The following is a 20037-nucleotide window of genomic DNA, read 5'->3' as shown; positions in this document are numbered from 1 at the left end:
CCTCCCAAGTAGCTGGGACTACAGGCGCCCGCCACCATGCCCAGCTAATTTTTTGTATTTTTAGTAAAGATGGGGTTTCACCATGTTAGCCAGGATGGTCTTGATCTCCTGACCTCATGATCCACCTGCCTCGGCCTCCCAAAGTGCTGGGATTACAGGTGTGAGCCACCACACCCGGCCTTTGTATCTTACTTTATGCACTTAGTCATTATTCTGAGGGGTCCATAGGCTCCTCAACTCTGCCAGAGGCATCCCTGACACACAGAAGGTAAAGAACCTGTAAGTACCTAAGCCACGAGCTCCCATTCCATTTGGGAAGCAACAGAGGAGGCTGAGGCAAGATGCTTGCCAGTGGGAGGGAGAGAGGGCACTCCTAATCCCATTCAGAGGCTGACCTGGCTCTGGGGAATTTGACTTGCTGTGTTTTCCATTCTGTTTTGGCATATTCTTAAAAAACACTTGAAGTGATTTAGTTGTGTCTCTGCCCAAATCTCATCTTAAATTCCCACATGTTGTGGGAGGGACCCAGTGGGAGGTGGTTGAATCATGGGGGCAGGTCTTTCTTGTGCTGTTCTCATGACAGTGAATAAGTCTCATGAGATCTGATGTTTTTAACAAGGGGAGTTTCTCTGCACAGGCTCTCTTTTTGCCTGCTGCCCTCCATGTAAGATGTCACTTGCTCCTTCTTGCCTTCTGCCATGATTGTGAGGCTTCCCCAGCCACGTGGAACTGTAAGTCCATTACACCTCTTCTGTAAATCGCCCAGTCTCAGGCATGTCTTTATCAGCAGCATGAAAACAGACTAATACAGTAAATTGGTACCAGTAGAGTGGGGTGTTGCTGAAAAGATACCTGAAAATGTGGAAGCGACTTTGGAACTGGGTAGCAGGCAGAGGTTGGAACAGCTTGGAGGGCTCAGAAGAAGACAGGAAAATGTGGGAAAGTTTGGAACGTCCTAGAGACTTGTTGAATGGCTTTGACCAAAATGCTGATAACTATATGGACAATGAAATCCAGGCTGACCTGGTTTCAGATGGAGATGAGGAACTTGTTGGGAACTGGAGCAAAGGTGACTCTTGCTATGTTTTAGCAGAGACTGGTGGCATTTTGCCCCTACTCCAGAGATTTGTGGAACTTTGAACTTGAGGGAGATGATTTAGGGTATCTGGCAGAAGAAATTTCTAAGCAGCAACGCATTCAACAGGTGACTTGGGTGCTGTTAAAAGCATTGTTTTAAATGAGAAACAGAGCATAAATTTTGGAAAATCTGCAGCCTGACAATGCAATAGAACAGCAAATCCCACTTTCTGAGGAGAAATTCAAGCCAGCTGCAGAAATTTGCATAAGTAATGAGGAGTCGAATGTTAATCCCCAAGACAATGGGGAAAATATCTCCAGGGCATTTCAGAGGTCTTCACAGCAGCCTCTCCCATCACAGGCCTAGGAAGAAAAAATGGTTTCATGGGCCGGGCCCAGGGTCCCCATGCTGTGTGCAGCCTAGGAACTTGGTGCCCTGTGTCCCAGCCACTCCAGCTGTGGCTGAAAGTGGTCAACATAGAGCTCAGGCCATAGCTTCAGAGGGTGCAAGTCCCAAACCTTGGCAGATTCCATGTGGTGTTAGTCCTGCAGGTGTGTAGAAGACAAGAATTGAGGTTTGGGAATCTCCACCTAGATTTCAGAGGATGTATAGAAATGCTTGGATATCCAGGCAGAAGTTTGCTGCAGAGGTTGGGTCTTCATGCAGAACCTCTGCTAGGGCAGTGCGAAAGGGAAATGTGGGGTCAGAGCCCCCACACAGAGTCCCCACTAGGGTACTGCCTGGTGGAACTGTAAGAAGAGGGCCATTGTCCTCCAGACCCCAGAACGGTAGATCCACTGACAGCTTGCACCATGCACCTGGAAAAGCCAGACTCTCAATGCCAGCTCATGAAAGCAGCTGGGAGAGAGGCTTTACAATGCAAAGCCACAGGAGTGGAGCTGTGCAAGACCATGGGAAGCCACCTTTTGCATCAGCGTGACCTGGATGTGAGACATGGGGTCAAAAGAGATCATTTTGGAGCTTTACGATTTGACTGCCCCGCTGGATTTCGGACTTGCATGGGGCCTGTAGCCCCTTTGTTTTGGCCAATTTCTCCCATTTGGAATGGGTATATTTACCCAATGCCTGTATCCCTATTGTATCTGAGAAGTAATTAACTCACTTTCGATTTTACAGGCTCCTAGGCTCAGATTTGCCTTGTCTCAGATGAGACTTTGGACTATGGACTTTTGAGTCAATGCTGAAATATGTTAAGACTTTTGGAGATTGTTGGGAAGGCATGATTGGTTTTGAAATGTGAGGACACAAGATATGTGAGAGTCCAGGGGTGGAATGATGTGGTTTGGCTGGGTCCCCATCCAAATTTCACCTGAATTCCCATGTGTTGTGGGAAGAATCTGGTGGAAGGTGGTTGAATCATGGGGGCAGGTCTTCTTCATGCTGTTCTCCTGATAGTGAATAAGTCTGGCAAGATCTGATGGTTTAAAAAGGGATTTTCTCTGCACAGGATCTCTTTATGCCTGCTGCCCTCCATGTAAGATGTGACTTGCTCCTCCTTGCCTTCCGCCATGATTGTGAGGTTTCAGCCACATGGAACTGTAAGTCTATTACACCTCTTTCTTTTGTAAATCATCCAGTCTCAGGTATGTCTTTATCAGCAGCATGACAATGGACTAATAAAACACTTAATACTTCAAATATTTTGGATCTCTGGAAAACAGCTTGAGAAATGTGGATTTAAGGAATGACTGCCTGGGGAAGAGTCTGGAATTACTTGGTGTTGTTAAACAATGGGTTAATGTTAAACCTTTTTGGAGCAAAATAAACAGATCAGGTGATACCTTCTTAGTCTACAAGTCATAGCTCATGCAGGAGGTAGCAGGTTGAACATATCATCAATCTGGAACCTTTCCTGTCCTTTGCTCATGGTCCAGAATTTATTAATATGAACAGGCTACTGCTGGGGTTCCATGCTGGGCTGAGGGGCCTGTCTTCCAGAAAAGGGGATCCTTGGGGAAGCACTGAGCTTCTGCCCCAGCCACTGTCCTGTTGGGTTACACAGGGACCTGCAGGATTGCAGTGCATGCTCCTGTTGGGACCAAGGGCTATGCTTGCCTGTGGCTGAAGAAACTAACTGGGAGATAACACTTCCAGTCTTGTTTGTTGTATTTCATTTAAGTTGGGGATCTGAAACTCATGTCCTAGATCACAGAAAAGTCAGGGACTGGTGGGCTGTTTGGGTTTATGCTATACATCAATGGCAAGACAAATCCAAGAGCTGGCCCACTGAGAGGCCCCCATTACCTCCCAAAGCTGGTGCCACAGAAATCAGGACAGCTCTGGGAACTGGTGATTAGCCCATCCACACTGGATGCCTGTCAAAGGGATAGCCACTCCAGAAAAGGACCGGGAAGACTAGTTTCAAAGAGTATCTTAGCTGATCTGTTTCTCATAGCCAAAGAAATAAAGCAGGTTTAGGTAATGTACCTGGCTTTTCTTTCTCTACTTTACCCAGTCATGCTTGTAGAGATACTAAGGGACTTGCTAAGCAGTCTTAGGGCAGAACTTCAATATGCTCATATTGCCACATCAGTGGTCTGCAACCCTCTAGTGTTCTGTAAACAGTCCTCCGCTAAGCACTGAGGTTAGCACCAAGCATTCCTGCAGCTTCTCCTTAGAATACACTTAGCCAAGACACTGCCTGGCTGATGAGTGGCCTTTGCTGCCTGCACCCTCGCCTAACAGGCAGCAGCACCAAGACTGAACTCCCACCCAGAAGAGCAGGAACCCCTGCAGTGTGCAGGCCCCCGGCCCTCTGCCCCACAATATCGCACAGTGCAGAGCCGCCCCACACCACAAGCAATGATTGACAGAGCTTGATCATCCACTCTCTCCAAGAAAGGTACCGTTACTCCTGAATGTGAACTGAGAGTTGAAAATAGAAAACTTTAGAATAGCTTGTGCTATATGTATTGTGGTATTTCCTTAATATAAACTTGATATTTTTAAGGAGATGCCATGCATCAGAGGCTTTTTTTTTTTTTTTTGGTAACAGTGATTAAGATATAATTTACATACTATATAATTCACCCATTTAAAGTACACAATTCAGTTTTTGTTATATTCAGAGTTGTGCAACCATCACAATCAATTTTAGAACATTTTCATCTCAAAAAGAAACCCCATACCCTTTAGTCTTCACCTCCCAATCCTCCTATCCGCACCCCATTTCCCACCCCAACCTTCCACCAATCCCTAGCAACTATCCATCTACTTTCTATCTCTATAGATTTGTCTATTCTGGGCAATTCATATAAATGGAGTCATACAATATGTGATTTTTTTTTTGCTTTCTTCCTGTTTTCAAAGTTCATCCATGCTGTGGCATCAGTAGTATAATACTTCATTCCTTTTTGCTCCCAAATAACATTCCATTACATGGATATACATTTTGTTTATCCATTCATCAATGATGGACATTTAGGTTGCTTCCACTTTGGTGTTATTGTGAATAATGTTGCTAAGATCATTTGTGTACAAATTTTTGTATGGATATGTTTTCATTTTTCTTGGGCATATATTTAGGATTGGTATTGCTGGGTAATATGGTAACTCTTTTTGAGGAACTGCCAAACTGTCTTCCAGAGCGACTGCACTATTTTACATTCCCATCAGCAACATATGAATGTTCCAATTTCTCCACATCATCTTCAACACTTGTGATTGTCCATTTTTTTTTTATTATAGTGGATGTGTAATGGTATCTCATTTTGATTTTGATTTGCATTTCTCTGATGACTAATGATGTTGAACATCTTTTCATTTGCTTTTTAGCCATCTGTACATCTTTGGAGAAACGTCTATTCCAATCTTTTGTCCATTTTGGAACTGAATTGTCTTTTTATTATTGAAAAGCTTAAATTTTGAATGACTATTCAACTGCACTTTAAAATTCAGCCCCAGAAGGAAGAGGTTGGACTCCTCTAATTTTATGTCTCTCCCCAGGAAATGGGATACCATTCTGGGAGAACTCTAGCCCCTAAAGCTATGGTTTTTAATCTCTTTCTGATTCACAGACGCCTTCAAGATTCTAATGAAAATTATGAACCTTCTCCCCAGAAAAATGCACAATGCACATTTTTTGCATTTAATATTATATTACTATTATTAACATTAATAAATGTTTTGCATTTAATATCGAGTTCTAGACCTTCCCCTATCAACTACTGCCTTATGTTCTTTTTGTAAGAGGAGTGCAAAAGTTCTTCTGATTGGATGATTGTCAAATAATTGAACCTGGCCTTAATGGGCAACATAAAATTCCCAAATTCTAGTTCCTCACAGAGAGGGGAAAAAAAGATGTGAACTGTATTGGCCGAACTATCAAAATTGCACTGTGGAGAAATAGCTTTTACAAAAGATTGGTTTAAAGCAGTCTATCATCCCTCTAAATTTTCCCTTTTCAGGCCATGAGAGCTTTATGCAATCATGTTTGTGACCCTCTCAGAACAGTTTCCTCTGAATTTGGATGTCAGCCTTATGCCATCAACCCACAGTGACGCATACTGTGGGAGGAGCTGTGCAGATTATTATTACCAGTTATGAAAATGTTGGACTTCTCTTCTGGATACTCACATACTTTACAAAACGCTTATTCAAACACACAGAAAAAATCTGTGCTTTTCTTAAGCCTATGATTTTTTTTTTTTTAATCTTATGGGCACCATACAACTTTTAGGTAAATGTTTTCTCCTCTGCTTTTCCCCCTCTGAAGCTCAGAGGTAACTTGGCTGTCTTCCTCTAACAACTGGACTGAACAACTAGATTCATTAGTGAATCAATGTTTACGGCCCTCATTTTCCCTCTGCCCCGATTCTGTTTGTTACTTTTTGATGCATTTATACTATTTCAAACTGTTTTGGGACAAGCTGACACATTTCTTTTTCTACGTTTCAGTGCTGTTCATGACAACTGTTTGCTTAACCTATGTTCTCATGCCATAGAGCTTATTTTATAATTATCTTTCTTATCTGTAACTTTTAGGTACTGGACTCGAGTGTTTTGCAAACAGAAAATCATCACCCACAGTTTACCAGGTGTTATGTGTACGTAAGAGAGAGAAGGTAAGAATTGTTTGGGTTTAAGCAGATGTCACAGAAACACAGAGTGCTGTAGTATTTTTTCTACACTTGCTGAGATCAAATGAGTCTACAAGGGAAGGTAATGTCCAGCCCACAGTGGGAAGTCAACTTTGCCCTCTTCAGCTGAAATCTGCGTAGGAATTCAGATGAAAATTCATTGGGAATCCAGGACAAGAGGAATGAGATGACTTGCCCAATAAAACATTATCTGTAAACACCAAAAGTAGACTACCAACCCTAATCTTTTCATCTCATTTGGGTACCCTGATCACTGAGAGATTTTGGAAAATGTGTGTTAAGACACTAACTCAGATTTAGTCTTGACACATTTTAATATTTGGTATTAATATATCTTTTTGAAAAATGGTGAGACATTAAATTACAGTCAAATGTTCTGACAAATTTGGACAACCCATTAACTATTAGATACTTCAGCTTTAAAAAACAGTATAATTTAAGGAAATACATAGTACCTCATGATTCCTTAAGTATTTCCGGTGACTACAGAGTCTGTCATTGTTCCTCCTAGTCAACACGTAGTACAAACATTTCAGAAGCGGGTTGCAGTCTACAGATTTTAAGCTGAAGCTTGGGACTGTCTAAAACTCAGAAATCTCCTGAATATAATAGCAATGCACATAGGTACAGTACTTTTAAAATCTGCAAAGCCCTTTCAAATATATATTTTCAGTAAATCTTCTCGACCCCATTAGATATTATTTCAGTTTTATCGATAAATACAATGAAGCCTTGAATGGTAGTGATTTTCATCCACCCAATATTTGCTTAGGATCTGTTATGTGTTAGGCAGCATGCTGACTGAGGATGTAGGCAGGACTCAGCCCCTGAAAGATAGAAATCAAAGTGGACAGCACAGTCTGGTCAGAGCCACACACAGGGTGCCCTGAGAGCAATGAGGAGAAACGTTCCCTGATGTGGGTCAGGGGATATGGCAAAGCTTTGCCAAGCCAGATAAAGTAGCCAAGTAAAGGGGGAGTTTTAGGAGCACATGACAGGGTGTGGGAAGAGGAGGCAAACTGAAGGACAGCATGCACACCAACACGAAAGAAATGATGTGGTGCACCTCAGGAATGGCATTTTCCATTGGTTCAAACTAGCTGAGCCTCTCCTAAGTGTTGGGCTTGTGCTGGGTGATGAGGATCCCACCATGAACCAGAGAAGCAAAGTCCTTTCCCTCAAAGAGTTTTAATTCTAAAGGCAGAAATAGACAATACAAACATAAATCAAGTAATGAAATGATTTCAGATAGTGAGCACTATGAAGCAAATAACACAGGCCAATGAGCTAGAGAAATAGGGAGAAACAGGTTTGGGAGGCAGCAATCAAAGAAGACTTGCTCAGAAGAGGATGCCAGAGTGCAGGTCTGCAAGGGGGAAAACGCCAATCACAGGTGAGGTAAGAGAAAGGGAATATTCAGGGTAAACTGCAAATGAAAGACCCTAACAGGTTAAAGCTTGCTGTACTCAATAAACAGAAAGGAGGCCAGCATGGGTGGAGCACAGTAAAGGATGATGCAATGGGTGATTAGGCCCAGATTATTGACACTCTGTAGGCTATACTAATTCATTTGGATTTTATTCTGAGTGCAGTAAGAAGCCTTGGGGCTGGGTGCAGTGGTTCACGCCTATAACCCAGCACTTTGGGAAGCTCAGGCGGGTGGATCACTTGAGGTCAGGAGTTCGAGACCAGCCTGATCAACATGGTGAAACCCTGTGCCTACTAAAAATACAAAAATTAGCTGGGCCTAGTGGCATGCGCCTGTAATCCCAGCTACTCGGGAAGCTAAGGCAGGAGAATCACTTGAGCCTGGAAGGTGGAGGTTGCAGAGAGCCGAGATCCTGCCACTGTACTGCAGCCTGGGCCACAGTGAGACTCTGTCTCAATCAAAAAAAAAAGAGAAGCCTTGGAAGAGTCTGAAGGGAAGCAGTGGTGACACTGTTTCATTTACATTTCTAAAGGATAACTCCAGAAGCTCCCTGAATTACTGGTGTGAGTAGTATCAGTTAGGAGGCTACTGCCAGAATCAGGGTGAGAGAGAAGTAGTCTGGATCAGGTGGTAGAAGTGCAGGAGGGAAATGGTTGGGTCTGAGATAAGATTCTGGGGGAAGAAATGACAGGACCTCCCAAATGACTGGATATGCGGATGTGGGTAACGAAGGAATTATAAGTAACTCCTAGGAACTGGCAAACATAATGCTATGTCCTGATATGGAATCTTAGCAAGAGGGAGAATAAAGAGTTCTCTCTTGGAAACAAGATGTTTGTCAGATATCCAAGTGAAGACATTGCATAAGCAGCTAGGTATCTAAGACAGCAGCTCTGGGGAGAGGTCAAGATTAGTAATAAATGTAAGGGTCACTGGCCTATAGGTGGTATTAAGAGCTTGAGAATGGAATGGAAACTTCTAGGGAAGAGAATGCTGAGGGAGAAAACCCATGACAGAGCTCTAGGGGGCCCTCTGACTTAGAGGTTAGAAGAGGAAAAGCCATGAGATGAGTGGAAGATGAGGTAGAGAGGAAACCAGAAGTTCCAGGTCACAGAAGCCAAGAGGGTCCAACTGTGCTGAATGATGCTCAGACACTGATTAGGTCACTGGTGAACTCAAGAGCAAGAAAGCAGTCTGGGGATGGAAGTGGTGCTGGAGAGGGTTAGGAAGAGAACTGCGGTGGGGCGGGGTGAGGAACTGGAAAGAGTCACTGCAGACAACTCTTTCCAGAAGTGTTTGGGTGAAGGGAAGCAAACATACAGAGCAGTAAATAGAGAGGCATTAAAAAAAACTGAGGTTTTATTAAAAAAGGGGAAATAACAGGATGTTTTACGCTGATGGGAAAGATCCACTACAGAAAGAGGATTCACAGAGGCCACACCCTTGAGCTGGCAAGTACACTACACTGACCTTTCTCATCTGTAACTGCACATTCTAGTTCCTTTGCTCGATCTATTTCCTGTGATCCTCAGATGCTGGCATCTTTCAGGGCCCCAAACCCAGCCTCCTGCTCCTCTCTCTCTCCACAGCCTCCCTGGTGGACCTTATCAACTCCCATGGTTTCAAATTCCTCCGGCACATCAACATCCAGATCTTTGTCTCCCATCTAAACTTGTCCTCAGCAGTGCAGACGGCTGAACATTTATTTCCAATGGATATTTCATGGGCACCATGCATGAAAGCCAGTCCCTTGCCCTCCCTGCCTCTCTTCTCTGCATGAGTGTTGAGCAAGAGAGGACTGCCTGCTAAGGTTCTTTAGCACACCTCCCTTATTCACTACCAGCCTGACTTTACACACTACCAGCCCCTTGGCTAGGAGGGGCTACCAGCACAGTAAATAACAAGCCCCATTGGCTGGTAAGTGGCAAAACCAGTCTATCAATCCAGGTAAGTTTGACCCCTAAATCCATGCTTCTACACATTTCCCTTAAAGAAAGTTCCTGCAGTTACTTTATTATCAACATGTATCATAAAATCCTTATTTCAATTAATACACAGCTATTCACATTTAAGTCAGCAAGATAAGTATCACTTTATGATAATAAATATTCGTATGAGAAAAAAGTCTAGCAAAGTGGTTTATTCTCTCAAGTTATTGCTGGAAGAAGTCCTTTAAACAAACCAGTGCAGAGAAAATGCCTATCAAAAGTATCAGTTTTTCAGCTTTCTTCACCACTGCTTTAGATGTATCATTTTTATAATTTTATCTCTTCATGTTTTTAAAGAGCTGCTACTTCAGATGACAGTAACTCTTTGGTGTTTATTTTTATTTCCAAGATTGTGATTTTTTTAAGAGGCTACTTTAAGGCTGTGAATTGTCTCACTGTCTTTTCACTCTCTCTTTTTAGTTCTTCAATATGGGCATCCAAGCGCTCTAGAATGTGATGAGACCTCAGTTCCTCCTCTTCCAAAAATCTGGTAGCTATTGAACCAAGGGGAGATACAGGCAAGGAACACTGGAAGAGACACAAATTTTGACATGTGTAAATAAGTAGAATGTTATATTTCTAAGATACACTGTTCATGACATTTTATAACTAGCAATATTAAAAGGTGACTTTTTTTCCTCTGAAGATACTTTTTTGGTTTTCATCCTAATGATAAGAGCAATAAAAGAACAAAAATCAGTAAGTTCTGCAAAAATTAACGCAGATCTCTCCGTTTCTGACCCAAGTTGTAACAATGTAAAGTATCATATATTAGTTATTAGTCTGAAGAATGTTTCAATTTAGACTTATATATGCTTCCATAGTTAATGCCTATTATTTCAAACTCACTTTAAAAACCTAAGTATGTCACTTTTATTTTAAAGCACAGAAAATTTAACAAAAATAAATTAGATGCCAGCTAAAATCAATTATTTTTTCTCCTCCAAATTTTCAGTCCACAGTCCCTTATCTGAAACCCTTGAGGCTAGTGATATTTCAGAATTCTGATTTTAGAAAGGTAACATAGAACATATGCCATATGCAGTCAATACTCATTCACAATAGCAGTAGTTGTGTTCTATAAAGTCACCCAAAACACTGAATTAGCAAACACAGAATTTTTGGCCCAGGGAAAATACACATATACAACAAATACACACACACACACACATACACACATACCCCACACAGAGAGCATAATCCTAAATCCTAGAACAAATCATTCTGGTAGATTCTGTATTTTTTATTTCACATGAAAGACATGAGGTTCAGAAGTGGAAACTCTCCTGAGGCCGCCCCACTAACTGGTGCTGAAGCTGGGATTCAGACTCTATCCAACTGGCATGGAGCTGAGCTTCTTTCCCTACACTGCGCTGCCCCGTCCATCTCCACCCTCTGGTCACCTCCGCATAAGCAGGGACAACAAGGCAGAGTGCTGCCTACTTCGACCTTGGCTGAGATTGTGCAAGTCGGTCACTCAAATTTTTTGCCACTCTGCATGTGTCCACGAATGACTGCGGAAGTGCTGCGCATACTGATTTGGGAGTTACCGATAAAGTTTAGGGAGCAGACAAATTCACAAATACAAAATCTGTGAATAATGAGGATCAACTGTATTACCCCAGTGGAGTCTGAGGGAACATCCCGTCACCAAACACACTGATATTTCTGAAGCAAAACACATAGATACTCACACTAAGTGGAATAGAGAAAGTCTATACATACTAACACATCAGTTCAGGCCAGGGAAAGTTTTGGTGCCAAACAAATTTTGCTGCAAAACTTAGGAAGAAAGTGAAGTGAGGACTTATTTTGAAAAATAAAAGAAAACCTTTCCATGGACTTGGTAGCACATTAATAAGTCAGAAATACTGCACTTTCACGGCTATATGGCCACAGCTGATGACAGGAAATGAAGGGCCCATGGCAAGTGCTTTGGTGCAGAAGGCAAAAAGATGGTGCAGCCTGCACGGCAATGGAAGGAGCAAGGGACCGGCATGGTGTCCAAGGCACATTCTGCCCTGAGGGCCACCATCTGTGACCTCCAAGCCATGCTCTGCACACATGAGAGGCACAGCCTTCCTCCCCCTCCACACTCCCTTTTCTCCTTTCCAGCAGTTCCTCTTTTCCTCCTTCACTGCCTGTGCCTCAGGACTATCTTGGCATCCAGAGACAGTTCTTGAACTAACCATTCCAAACAAAATTGAGCATCTCTGAAAAGGGCAAGAAGGGAATTTCCAATAATTATAACATATTTTCCATATGTTATATATGTTCCATATGTTCCATATGTTATATATGTTATATAACAGAATTTCCAATACTTATAACATATTTCAGAACATTTTGAAAAGTAGTGTTGGCCAAAAGTGTCTTCACAAGCAAAAACTGTATGACAGGGATACCTGAGAATAATGAAGAGTACTTATGATAAAAGAATCAGTAAGGAAAAAAAAAATCACCTTCTTCACCCTTAAAATAAAAAATGAAATCAAACTAAAAAAACAAATTAATAAGATCAGAAAGTTTCCATACCGAAGATATAAACTCTTCTTGGTCATTCATACTCTCAGACATAGTGTCAGAAAAATTGGCTTCATTTGTATCTAGCGCTGAAGGCAAAGAATGAGTTTTACATAGAGAGTAGGAAGTCAAAGACCTGGTGGAGCTGCAAGGGCTGATTTGAGGACTCAGGGGGCTTAGCACCCTAGACACGGGGTTTATACTATCCGACGCTTGTCCTCTTGGAGAATGAAGACCTGTTTTGTAGTGCTCAGTCTTTATTCCATCATGTCTGTGCTGGCCATGGGTTGGCCTGGATGGTAGATTAGAAAACAAAACAAATAAAAAATTGTAGCAACTTTTCTCTTTCCAACAGAAATGTAGGAAATTTGCTTAATAGCCTAACTAATAAGGCTAGAATTTACAAAATGAGCAACCTACTCAGATCAGAAAGAGATTTCTTTCATTCATTCAGGCCCCATATATCCAATTCCCACTACCAAGTCCCTGCCCTCACACACTTATGGTATAGCAAGAAAGACAAACAAGCTGCCAGAGTAATCTAGTGTGGTTAGTGCTGGGACAGGAGAAGTGCTGTGCACATAAGAAGGCACCTAACCTAACTAGGGGATTGGGTGGGTGTAGGAGTGGAGGTGAGGGTGTCAGCAAAGGCTTTGGGTAGGAAAACATGTAAGCCATATAGTATGAGCTGAAGCCAAGTGGCTTTTCACTGAATGCTTATTTCTTATGGTAACAGCCTATAACAAATTGACTAAAAACACAAAGGAAGCTGTTTATAAAAAGCCAAATTCTACTTCTTATGGGCAAATGGGGTTGAAGAGGTGGAAGGCAGCATGAAAAGCCTCAGGTAATACGCATGTTGTTTACACTGACATTCAGAGTGTACAAAACTAAAGCTTTAATGAAAATGTTATGCACCTCCCCCATCCATTTTTAAATATGATCATAGCTTTACTTGTGCACACTATACTTCAGAATTAAACATAGAGTCCTTTGATGAAGATTTAATTTCTGTAAGTCAGAAATTATTCTCAAAGAAATGAGAATTATACTGTACCAATACACATTTTAAATAAACTTTTAAGAAATTTTACTTGAACTCTGTATTCTTGAACTCAGTTGTTCTGCTGTGTGTTGGTTTAAAGATCCTGTCATTTTGTTTTTTGCACATCTGAGTAGAAATCTCCAGCTGAGATTTGGTATTCATCAAATCTTTCTGTAGTTGTTGATTTTCAGACACTAATTTATTTAATGCCTCAATATAATTCTCCTGGAGGTCTGCTAGTGAAATCTCTTTTGCCTAATAAAAAAGAATACTAGAGTCACTTAATCTGTACAAGAATACTTGTGATCTGTGATACTGCTGGTTGGAAAATTCAGTATTTTTTAGTTGTAAGTAGTTAATCTATGACTTTAATGAAGCTTTGTTTTTAGGCCTCCTAAGACTAACAGAGATAAAGAATTCTTCAAGTAAATGGTAGTGGAACACTAGAAGCACAATGGGCTTCCTTGTGTGGCAAGGAATTCCAACAAGGTGGAGGAAGGATGGAATCAGGATGGAGGAAAGCTGTAAGAGGGAATCAGACACAGGGAAGAAGAAGGAAAATAGCAGCCATGTTTCTTCTGCAAGAAGGTGAAGGTTGAACAGCCCCAGAATACCAATGGAAGAAAACGGAGACCTAGTTCAAGGAAAGAAATTTGAACAAAAAGTTTTGAGAAAAATTTTCTGGCTGGCAGGGACAACTTTTAAATAAATACTCTCTAATCTTAAACACTTTTCTACAACTTTGGTATCTACTCATATATAAATTTGGACATGATAAAGCAGGATTCAAGTATATAGTGGGAATTACTATTCTGATCTGGTATCATAAATTTTATTGCTCTTCAATTCTAGGTGTTTCCTGGTAAGACACTACTTGAAAAAATGGTAGTCTGGGTGATTTTTTTTCTAATGACAAAATATTTTAATTAGTATTATGCAAAGTTATGGTAATCTCTGGAGTTTAATACCATGGTTAGCTTGGTCTTTTCTGTAAAACAAACAAAAAAAAATTCTGAAAGTAAGCTGGTCAAGAGTGGTCTGACAAACGTAATTTTCCTAACAAAAACATAAACTTTAAAATATACCTGTGAACTATCTGTGTACAAGTAGTGACTATGAGCTACAAAATCTTTCAACAAGTTGTCAATGCCAGATAAAATATCAGAGAAGAACATCTGCAGGACATATGAGTTAAAATGAAACTATTAACAGTTTTTAAAACATGGTAAGTAATTTATCAGAGCTGCTGTTTTCATTATTAATTAGGTAATTTATTAAAATAGACGTTTAACCCAAACATTCATTTGTACAAGTAACTTCAGCTTCCTACATGGTAAAATGCAAAAGGGCATTTTCTAATAATTATTCTTCATAATATGTACAACATATTCACACTGTATGTAATTTCAAAACTAGAGAAAGCTTAAACTGCTGACAAGCTTTTCACCAGTTTGATGTCTGATGTCATTAAACATACTTATTAAAAAATGATAATGCTTACCTTCGTTCAGGTATGTTTTAAAAATTTCTCTAAGTTATTATTTTATAAACAATTACTACAGATAAATGAATATGAAAGGTAATATGAAAACTGAGTAGCAAGCACACATCTAGCTGTGTAAAGAAAGAACAGTATTACCACTATTATTGATAGCCGGAAGTTTCAGGAGAAATTAAGCTGAACAGCATCTCTGGTCATGGTCTGGCTTAAGTTCCCCTGAGAGTTCTCAATTCTTAAATATGAACAGATAATCACTGCATAAGATAAGAGTCTCTCAACCAAGTACTGCTGAATCCTAAGCCTTTACAGAATTCTGTGGTGTAAATCAGTTTAGTTCTTAGAGCTCTCCACTACTGGCTTAGTATTGACTTTATTAGGGGATATCAAGTTCCCTCCCTTCCTTCCTTCCTTCCCTCCTTCCCACCTTCCCCCTTACAAAATGTTTAGCTATTGTCTCCTCTCCTATTATTACCAACCTCATGGGTTTGTGCTTTAAAAATAAATCCTTTCATGATAGTTTTAGAGGGATTTGAGGATAGAGCAAGATCAGATGAGTATTTTCATCTGCCACCTTCAATGACAGCGTAATATTTATAAAATCACAAATTAACCATTGAAATAAATATTTAGTTTATTTCAAAATTTTGGATACTGCAAACAATACTTCAATGACCATTTTATGCACATTTGCTCCTAGAGAATGGTTTCTATGGGAATGTAAAAGGTAAGACCATTCTGAAAACAATTCAGCAAGGACTATCAAAATCAGAAACACACATGACCCAGGAATTTAGAGGCTATACGTTATTTATGCATTTGATGGATATTGCTAAGCTGTCCTCTAGAAAGGCCGTATCAATTCACTTTCTCATTGACAGTGCAATAAGTCTGTTTCCTTACATCTTTCTAACACTGGCTATATATTAGTTTTTAAAGGTTATTATCAAACCAATTAGTAAAAGAATGTCTATTTATTTTGCTTTATTAGAGAAGTTGAACAGTTTTCTTTGTTTACTAGATATTTATATTAATTCTGTGAGGTATCTATCTACATCCTTTGCCTATTTTTCTACTGGATTATCTTTTCCTTATTATCTTTGTAGGGAATTTTTATATATTAATAATTTACATTAACCTTTTGTCTGATTATAAACTGTTTTCTCCGTATTAGTCTTTTTTAATAGGGCCTTTTACCATCCAGAAACTTCACATTTTTATGTTGTAAAATCCTCTATGGCGTCATAATGTTTGGAGAATCTTACCCTTCTCAAAGATTACAAAAATAGTCCCCCATTTTTCCAGTTGAAATAAAGTACTCTATAATAGTCCTTTGCATGTTCTTCCACCCCAGTATCCACAATCCTGGATTGTGAAATTAGAACTTTTCAGAGCAAACAGGGAGCATGTTGGAACTATGTATCTTTTTGGAGGAATACTCTCTGGAAATTCAGGAAAAAAGCATTTATAAAATTTTCAGACATCTGACCTACACCAAGAAAAGATGGGTCAGAATAGATGAGTCATTTTGCAAATTATAGGAATTTTGTAACAAAACAGTTAAAAGAGCATCTATACTGTAATTCACTGTTGGCTAATCATGTTCTCTCTGGTTTCACAGAAGCTTGTATGCATTTCTTACCCTTGCTACTAGATTTCTCTAGTCTCTTAAAGGCTAGAGTAATTTGAGTAATTGCAGCTGATCTAAAATCTCTCTTAAAGGCAAGAATGCTATCTTATTCAGCCTGTGTTCATTATGGCACCTACTAAAAGTCCTTGAATATAAAAGATTCTAAAATATTTTATTATGTGAATATCTTGTAGAAATAAAATTAAAATTAAATTATTTTAAAGACAATATACTTTCTAAAAAGATAACAAACATAATAATCATTAACAATAATAATAGTAATAATACCACCATCTAGGATGTATTGCATACTTACTAAGTGCCAGGTACTATGTACTATGTTAAGTCCTTCATATACATTCTTCCAACTAAGAACACAGATTGTAGGTAAATTTTATCACATACATAATATAAAAAAATACCTTCCTGGCCGAGCATGGTGGCTCATGCCTGTAATCCCAGCACTTTGGGAGGCTGAGGCGGGCAGATCACCTGAGATTGGGAGTTCGAGACCAGCCTGACCAACATGGAGAAACCCCGTCTCTACTGAAAATACAAAATCAGCCAGGTGTGGTGGCACATGCCTGTGATCCCAGTTACTCAGGAGGCTGAGGCAGGAGCATCACTTGAACCCAGGAGGTGGAGGTTGTGGTGAGCCAAGATCACGCCATTGCACTCCAGCCTGGGTAACAAGAGTGAAACCCCGTCTCAAAAAAACAAACAAACAAACAAACAAAAACCCTTCCTGCTGCTGGAGTGCAGAGTCATATTTTGCTCACTTCCAGCATTGTTTTACCTTCATTTTCTTTGAGAAAATTTCTGCAAAAGGATCTAAGTTGATCTTAACTCTCTCTTTATAATGTAAATATTTACAAAGTAATTTTTTTGAAGGCTTGGATAGTAGAAAAACTTAAGTTTCTATTTATGTACCTCATGTAAACCCAATTCCAATTTCATCACCATTTCAGAAAGATGACGATTTTCTAATTTGAGTGACTCCAGCTGATCCAAAATCTCCTGAAAAGGGGAAAGCAGAAAAAAAATAAATATAACATGTAAATCAAATGCATCTTACAAAATTTTTCCACATGGAATTTTCATTAGGCTAAGTCATATTCTTCATTTATATATATACATATACATATTTATATATATACACATATATACGTGTGTGTGTGTGTGTGTGTGTATATATATGGACTTTCTAAAAAGATTTTTAAGGTGTTATTAAGGTGAATGAACATGAATGGGATGAAGATATCATTCTAATAGGATAAATCAGGTGACAAAGCAGCAAAGTTTCAATCCACTGAACCCCTTAAATCCCTACCCATTCTCCTGTGCTGGCCTCCTCCAATTTGGCTTCTACCTGCAACGTCACGTGGAATTGTACTTTATTCGCAAAATAATAACTTATATTCAGTTCTCATTACCCTTAGCTTTTGTGCTTGACCATTCCCATTTGAAAATATTCCTTCTTTCCTTGGCTTGGCAAAAACTATCTGATTTCCCTCCTCACTGCTCCTTTTTTTAAGCTTCATTCCAACATCTTTTTTACGCTAAATGGGAAGTATCCTAGGTTTGGTTTGAGTCACTTCTCTTCTTACGCTATGCTTTCTCACTATAATCATTAAGTCTCTCAGGGGGTTTCAAATGTCACCATGAAGAAAGGACAGCCACAGCTAAATGCCTAATCCTGATTTTAATCTTCAACTCCAGGCCTTCTGTGGAATTGACTATTACCCATACAAAGTTCCAGCCTTTATTCCAAACAAATGTGTCAAACCAATGTCCTCTCCACCAGTTTCCCCAGTCTGTGTACTTTTCACACAAATTTATCATCCTTCACCAAACTTGCTCCCTGTCTTTTATCTATTTCATTAAAGAGCATCACTTTCCATCAGTTGCCTAAGTTTAAATCCTGTGGAACACCATTCCTTAACTCTGCCTACCTCACCCTCCCTGCCAATCAAATACAATGCCCAGTCATTTTTACCAGCCTAGTATCTCCAGAATTCATCCATTTCCCTCTCCCTCCCTTGCCCACTGCTCAGGCCACCATCTTACCACTGTAACAGCATCTGGGTGCTCTGTCTCCCTGCTTATTCTCCATTTAAGGACCACTGAATTTTACTCCTGCTTGCAGCCATTCCCTACTGACCTCAAGGTCACAGTATAACTCCTTTATGTGGCTAACAGAGCCCTTCAGCAGCCAGTCCCTGCTTTCCAGTCTCATACCTTCCACTCATCCCACTTGTACTCTAGTTTCAACCACAGCGAGCGTGTTCTACTCTCTCTTAGAGACCTCTGTATTTTCCTGTGCCTGAAACACCTTTCCTCCCCATCACCCAGCTCGCTCCTAACTTAGCTTTGCTATCACACCTTCTGGAAGGCCTTTGCAGCGAGTGGTCTAGATTCAGGCTGCTTGTGATCTCTAGTGACTCTCACCATACACCACTGACACAGTCACTTTACTTGTGTCTACTCTCACCTCCCCACCATACTCACTAAACTCTTTGCTAACCAGCATACTCTCAGCTCAAAGCACGTATCTAATAAAAATTCACTGAATTAAATATTATGAAAATTACATCTTTAATCAACTCCACCTTTAAAACAAATTTCAAACTTAAAAAAGGTTTTGTTCAGGCTTCACCTTATGCTCTACTGCTTTGTCTTCTGCCTTTTGCATCTCTGCTCTGAGTCGCTTTTCCATGTCTGAGGAAGAACCTTTGGTGGAAGCAATAGTGATATCTCGCTGATGTAACTCCTGAGTTAGATGGGAGATTTCCATCTTCATTCCTTCTAGTGCAGAACTGTAACTTTGTTCACCCTGTAAAATCTGTTCTTTCAACTATAAAGCAGAAAAGAAAGCACCAAAAGTTAAGAGAAAGCATTTAGATAGAACAATATGTTACTAGCTAATAAAAGTTCACCTTATCTCAAGACATTAAATTTCTCCTAAATTAAATCTGCAGAAAAATTAGCAATTTACCAAGTTGCATATCTGTACTGAAGGTCAGGTGGTTATACCTACAATCATTTATTATACCTCAAAACAGGGAGAGATGGGTTATTCAAGTGCTGAGGACCAGAATCAACGTCCATGCACACAATTTAGAGGACAGTACTTGTGACCTTCATTCTTTTTTTTAGTTGTGAATCTAAAAGTTTTGCTCATATGGTATCTTGGTCCACAGGATAACAAATAGAACCAGAGGAAGAAAGGAGCTAGAAGTAATCTTAAAGAAGTAACAAAAAATACAAATCAACAAATAGGACAGTTAGGGCCCATTCATATAGACACAAACAGCTCTGCATACCTCAATAGCTGACAAGGATACTAACTACATCATAGCACAGGAGACAATACATAAATACTATCTTTAGGCAATAAGAAAATATTAAGTGACAGTTCATATTTTTTTGCAAGCAACAAAGTTGTATGTCTTTTAGAAAACTTTTCATCAAAACATGTTTAAAATAAAGTTTTTGAGTTCAAAGGGGACAGCCTTCAATTATCTTAAAAATATTTATTGGGCATCAGGGGCGATGCCAGAGAAAGAAGGCACTTTTCCTGTGCACATTCCACGAACTCTTCCACTCCTAAATATCAAGTAGTCCCTTGAACTACATTTTTCTCTCATTAAAAATAACCCCTATAATCTCCCAATCCACAGCTTAGTCCATAAACACATACAATTTTGCAATCCTAGGTATGCAGAT

The 20037-nt window shown here is 39.9% G+C and overlaps 1 protein-coding gene and 1 long non-coding RNA gene across 2 annotated transcripts in view; one reads left to right on the top strand and one right to left on the bottom strand.

Annotated features, from left to right (window-relative positions):
- The first annotated feature begins 597 nt into the window (after window positions 1-597).
- LOC134761027 (uncharacterized) lies at window positions 598-10086 on the top strand. The gene is made up of 3 exons (XR_010139246.1): window positions 598-731; window positions 2547-2637; window positions 6083-10086. It is a non-coding gene; the product is annotated as an uncharacterized LOC134761027 (long non-coding RNA).
- The window catches only part of CEP63 (centrosomal protein 63), a gene marked incomplete at its 5' end in the record, with an annotated part of 78690 nt that continues 68405 nt past the window's right edge, over window positions 9753-20037 (bottom strand). Inside the window, 3 exon segments of the mRNA NM_001133608.1 lie at window positions 9753-10143; window positions 17242-17328; window positions 18968-19165. Of these exon segments, the coding sequence (NP_001127080.1) occupies window positions 9985-10143; window positions 17242-17328; window positions 18968-19165 (444 nt within the window). The 3' untranslated portion in view covers window positions 9753-9984.

Source organism: Pongo abelii, chromosome 2, assembly GCF_028885655.2.
Source record: "Pongo abelii isolate AG06213 chromosome 2, NHGRI_mPonAbe1-v2.0_pri, whole genome shotgun sequence".
Lineage (NCBI taxonomy): Eukaryota > Metazoa > Chordata > Mammalia > Primates > Hominidae > Pongo > Pongo abelii.
This window is presented reverse-complemented; position numbering and strand designations above follow the sequence as displayed.